At 43.3% G+C, this 4,443-nt stretch overlaps 1 protein-coding gene across 1 annotated transcript; it reads right to left on the bottom strand.

Annotated features, from left to right (window-relative positions):
• Positions 1 to 2,167: 2,167 nt before the first annotated feature.
• On the bottom strand, positions 2,168 to 3,995 carry ANKRD49 (ankyrin repeat domain 49). The gene is made up of 2 exons (XM_010193285.1): positions 3,724 to 3,995; positions 2,168 to 2,818 (listed from the first exon to the last, which is right to left on the bottom strand). The coding sequence occupies exons 1-2, from the start codon at positions 3,979 to 3,981 to the stop codon at positions 2,360 to 2,362; spliced, it is 717 nt and encodes a 238-aa protein (XP_010191587.1). The 5' UTR covers positions 3,982 to 3,995; the 3' UTR covers positions 2,168 to 2,359.
• Positions 3,996 to 4,443: the final 448 nt, after the last annotated feature.

The following is a 4,443-nucleotide window of genomic DNA, read 5'->3' as shown; positions in this document are numbered from 1 at the left end:
AGCGCTGAGAACCGGCACCCCGGCGGGCCGTGGGGCAGAGCAGGGCGGCACCGAGCTGCCCACCTTCCGCCATGTTTGGGCTGCGCCTTGGAGGAGCGAGTTCCTGAGGGACCCCCTCCCGCCGCCTTGTGCCGAGGGGCGCAGAGCGGATCCGCCATTTCCAGTCACACTTGGGGTATTTTAGACCTGCCGCAGGCCAGGGTTAACGACGGGGGCACCTCGGAGGCAGGGTGTGGCCATTTGCCATCCCGGGGCGCAGGGCGGGTGACAGCCCTAGGTACCATTAATGGTTCTACTCCAGGTATCCACAGCTCCTCATTTGTGTCAGTCAGCACCATCGTGCTCAGCAGCCGGCATGCACAGTGTGTACCCCTGTGGGGTGTTGCCGCTGGCCTGCCTGGGCAAAGGATGCCTCATCATCCTCACCCGAGGCAATGGTGGACAGATGAAACTAATGGCAGAAGAGTCCTGTTTAACTGGGTGGGTGATGTACGACTGGGAAGTTTGTCCGTGTTACTTTCCCTGAAGTCAAGACTTGCATGAGGTAAATAAGAATTGATAAGATACAAACCAAGTCTAGTTACACAAATGCATGATGTAATCCCTTTCTTTATTTTTCCCTTGATACATTTCAAGGTGTATTCATCTTCCACAGATGTCTTGAAACCAAACTTTCAAAATAATAAGCATTACAAATCATTTTGTATCATTCATAGTTCAGAGGCAGCTCTCTGTTTTCTGACAGAAATGCTGAACAGGGCTTCTAGAAAGGCAGGTGATGGAGATGCCCTCCTCAGATGTTTGGTCAGAGCACCATACTGGTGCTCTGGTACTTAAAAACCCTCAGTCATTAAATACTTGCATTTAGTAGTGATTTTTGTCTGAAACTTACACTTGAACTAAGGTGGGTAAAATTAAAAAAAAATAAAGTGGGAGGTGCACACTACTGGACCTCTCACAGACATCTAAATAATCCAGAGATTTTGATTCTCCAAGAGAAGTTGAAAGATTGAGACATGCTGACTGATACAGCTGATGTGAACAGTAACACACATAAATTAAACTCTCGGATAAAGTCTAAAAAAAATCATACAATCTTTCACTTGCTAACAGTAAGGCTGAACTGACAAAGAGATGCAACAAATTATGACGTCTCTTGTGAAAATGTAAAGCATTAATTAACATTTTTCTGCTAAGTTAAACCAAATAGTGCCAAGACCTGCTGGGAGCACATCAGGTGAAGAGTCTCAAGTCTTCACTGCAGATCAGTGAGATACAAGCTGACATGGCTGTGGAGAGAGAAGCCACACATGCTAAAGGCCTCAAAATCTTAAGAAACAAACCAACCCACCCCTGCCACCTTCAGTTTGGTTAAATGACAGCAGCCAAAGCTGTCAGAAGATTCTTTAAGAAAATAAATGAAGGATCTGGAAATTAAGGAGTTTTGAGGAAAAGTACTTGCAAAGCTTCTAAACTATTCAGATGTCTTAATACTTGAGCTGGAATGAGGGATTCTTTTGGGGGGTTCAAAAGTAGAAGAGAAACACTGTTGTGTGCACTAAGTTAGCTTTAACTAAATTTGACACTACAGTAAATTGGCTGTTTACCCTCACACAGCTGAGGTTCCTCTGTTTGAACTAATGCTGTATCCATGACATTAGAAGTTTACTCAACTTAATTTGCAAGGGAAAAGTAAACAGGATCTTCATAGAAAGGAATTTCCTTGAAAAGTACCAGGAAAATATAAACTGAAACTACTTTACCATCCAATGAATAAGGCTTTTGATTTATGCACAGGTGATTGCATTGATGATTGAACTTTCAATGAAAAATATGACAAAATACTTAGGGTTAAATATTTTATTTACAGTAAGCTTTACACCACTTTCACTAAACATTTTGTGTATCACCCCAATAAGTTACATTCATTCTGAGTGTTCATGCAGTTTTAAAAGAGAGTTTAAATTTCTAAAAAAAAAAAAAATTAATTTCAAGTGAGCTGTAATAAAACTCCACATAACCAAGCCAGAACTCTTTCACTTCAAGTAAATATTCCAGTTTTCCCCACCTGCTTTGACAGTACAAGCTAATTAAAAAAGCCCCTCCGAATTTGCACTACTTAAACAGAGACTCACCAAAATTACTGAAGCTTTCTGAACACTTTGAGTAACGGCAGTAATGCTTCAAAGTAGGAGCAGGACTGCTGCGCTGAGCTGCAACAAGCAACATTTTGCTGGAGGAGAATACTAAAGTATCGTAAATGAAAACCTTGTTGCACAGGGACAGACCACCACCGATGAGCATGCAGAACACAAACAAGAGGCAGCAAACCTCACATTCACAAGCTTAACCACGACTTCTAAGGGGACACAGCATTTATGCAGTCTTCTACTATTTCAAAAAGGTAGTGATATATGTCAGTCCTCCTCGCAATGTCAAGAGCTGTCTCATCCAAGTTGTTTTTCAGGTCTGGTTTCACATAGCGATTCATCAGCAAGAGTTCAAGGGTTTCTCTACTGTTTTTGTTTCCAGCAGCAATATGCAGCGGTGTCAGCAACCCATTTGTCTGCGCATTGATGTCTGCACCCTGCTGAAGCAAGAACGCGGCCACTTTTGTGTTGTTCCACTTGCAGGCGCTGTGCAGAGGTGTCCAGCCATCCACTGTCTGCGCGTGAACATCTGCCCCTTGGGCGACCAATTCGTGTGCAACGTCCAAGTGCCCACTGTAGGCAGCTCGATGGAGAGGGGTGTACTGATCTTCATCACGAGCATTAACTGGAGCCAGCTTTTCGGAGAGGAGCCTCTTCACTGTACTCAACTATTTAAGGAAAACAGGTAATTTAAAACAAAACTGCAAACAAGATGTATGGGGTTTACCGTTCCAAAGTTTTATGAGAAAACAATTTATCAGTCTCAGAAAGGCTAAAGCACAACAAGAAATTTTAAAATAAAACCAGCTACTTTGTTACTGGCGTGGGGTTTTTTTAATGTGATATTTTAACTTTGTTGTTGAAGTTTTGGCTTGGGAGTGTTGTTTTGTTTTGTTTGTGGCTTTTTTTTAAGAAATAAAACATTAACAAAAATACACAGCCCTAGTTCCCCACACTTTGCTTTAAGCATTTAGTTGCAAGTGCCTTAGGATTACCTTTGCCTTAGAGCTTCTCCCTGTGAACATGCAAGTACCTCCACAGGACTGTAGGTGGAGCATGTGTGTGTAAGAAAGGCAACTAATGAAAATATATGTATAGGAGGATGTAATAACAGGAATCATGGTCATCTCTCCCTCACTGCCAAGAATAAAAAGCTTCCCTGCAGCCTCCCCCTCCCCCAGAGAGATAGGGAAAGCCACCCATTCTCAGCATATAGAGATTTTGAGAAAATAGCATTTCAGCTACACCCTCTCCATCTTGGTTAAAAAGCTTATTTGCCATGAAGAAAGAGCCTGGCATGCTTTCAGTTTACAGAAGTTTACAAAGAGTGCTGTTACTTTAACTCTGAACTACAACCAATGCTTTTGTACTGAAAGCAGATTGAGAAATACTTTAGTGTGCATTGGCTACACAGGGAGACATTTTAGATACAATGGCTTGCAAAACTGGATCAAAATAGTTCAGAGAAATAAAGGGATGTATAGGGAAAATTTTGTTTATGGATGAAACTGTCAGTATCTGCTCAAAATAGCATTCTTATCAATGATCCATGTGAACAGAGTAAATGCCTTACCCGATTGTTTTCAGCTGCCCAGAGTAGCAATTTCTCTGGATTTTTTTCCATTTTCTTTTCCTGCATTTCATACCATTCCTCACTTCTTTCTTGTTCATCATCATCATCATCAGATTGTCCTGACCAACAACTCTGAGTTCCCACAGGAATCAAATGCCTATGTGTCTCCAGCAATTCAAGTTGGTTAAAGTTCTCCATAAAATCTTCGAACTGCTCACTGTCATCATCATCTTCATCGATTTGTTTGCCTTTATTCATTTTCAGTTAGTACCTATGAGTAGCAAATGCACAACAGTATTTATAATGACTTTTACTGCACTAATTGTTAATATAAACATCTGATGATTGATCCAGACATCAGCAACACTACGAACAGCAAAACTCAAGAGCAGACGCCCGAGTTCCTCCACTAATCCGGGCTTTTGCAGCTCTGCCAGAATCCCAGGTGTTGCCATGCAATGAAACCACGAGGCTGCCCCAGGGGAGAAACGGCATCGCCTCCGCACCCGCAGGGACCGAGCGGCTGCTTTGCAGGGGTCGCTGGGAACGCTCTCCGCTTTACAAACAAAAACTTTGAAGAAAATCCTGGACTTTAAAGCAGCGTCCGCCCCGCCCGGCGCTCCTCGCTGCCCTCCCTTCCCCTCACGGCCCGGGCGGGCCCGGCAGCACCGGCCTCACTGCCTTCCGCGGAGACCACAGCACTCCAGGAGGGCCTCTACC

The sequence above is a fragment of the Mesitornis unicolor genome, unplaced genomic scaffold (assembly GCF_000695765.1).
Source record: "Mesitornis unicolor isolate BGI_N332 unplaced genomic scaffold, ASM69576v1 C13567198, whole genome shotgun sequence".
Classification (NCBI taxonomy): Eukaryota; Metazoa; Chordata; class Aves; order Mesitornithiformes; family Mesitornithidae; genus Mesitornis; species Mesitornis unicolor.
Note: the sequence above shows the minus strand (reverse complement) of the source record. Positions and strands in the feature narration are given on the sequence as shown.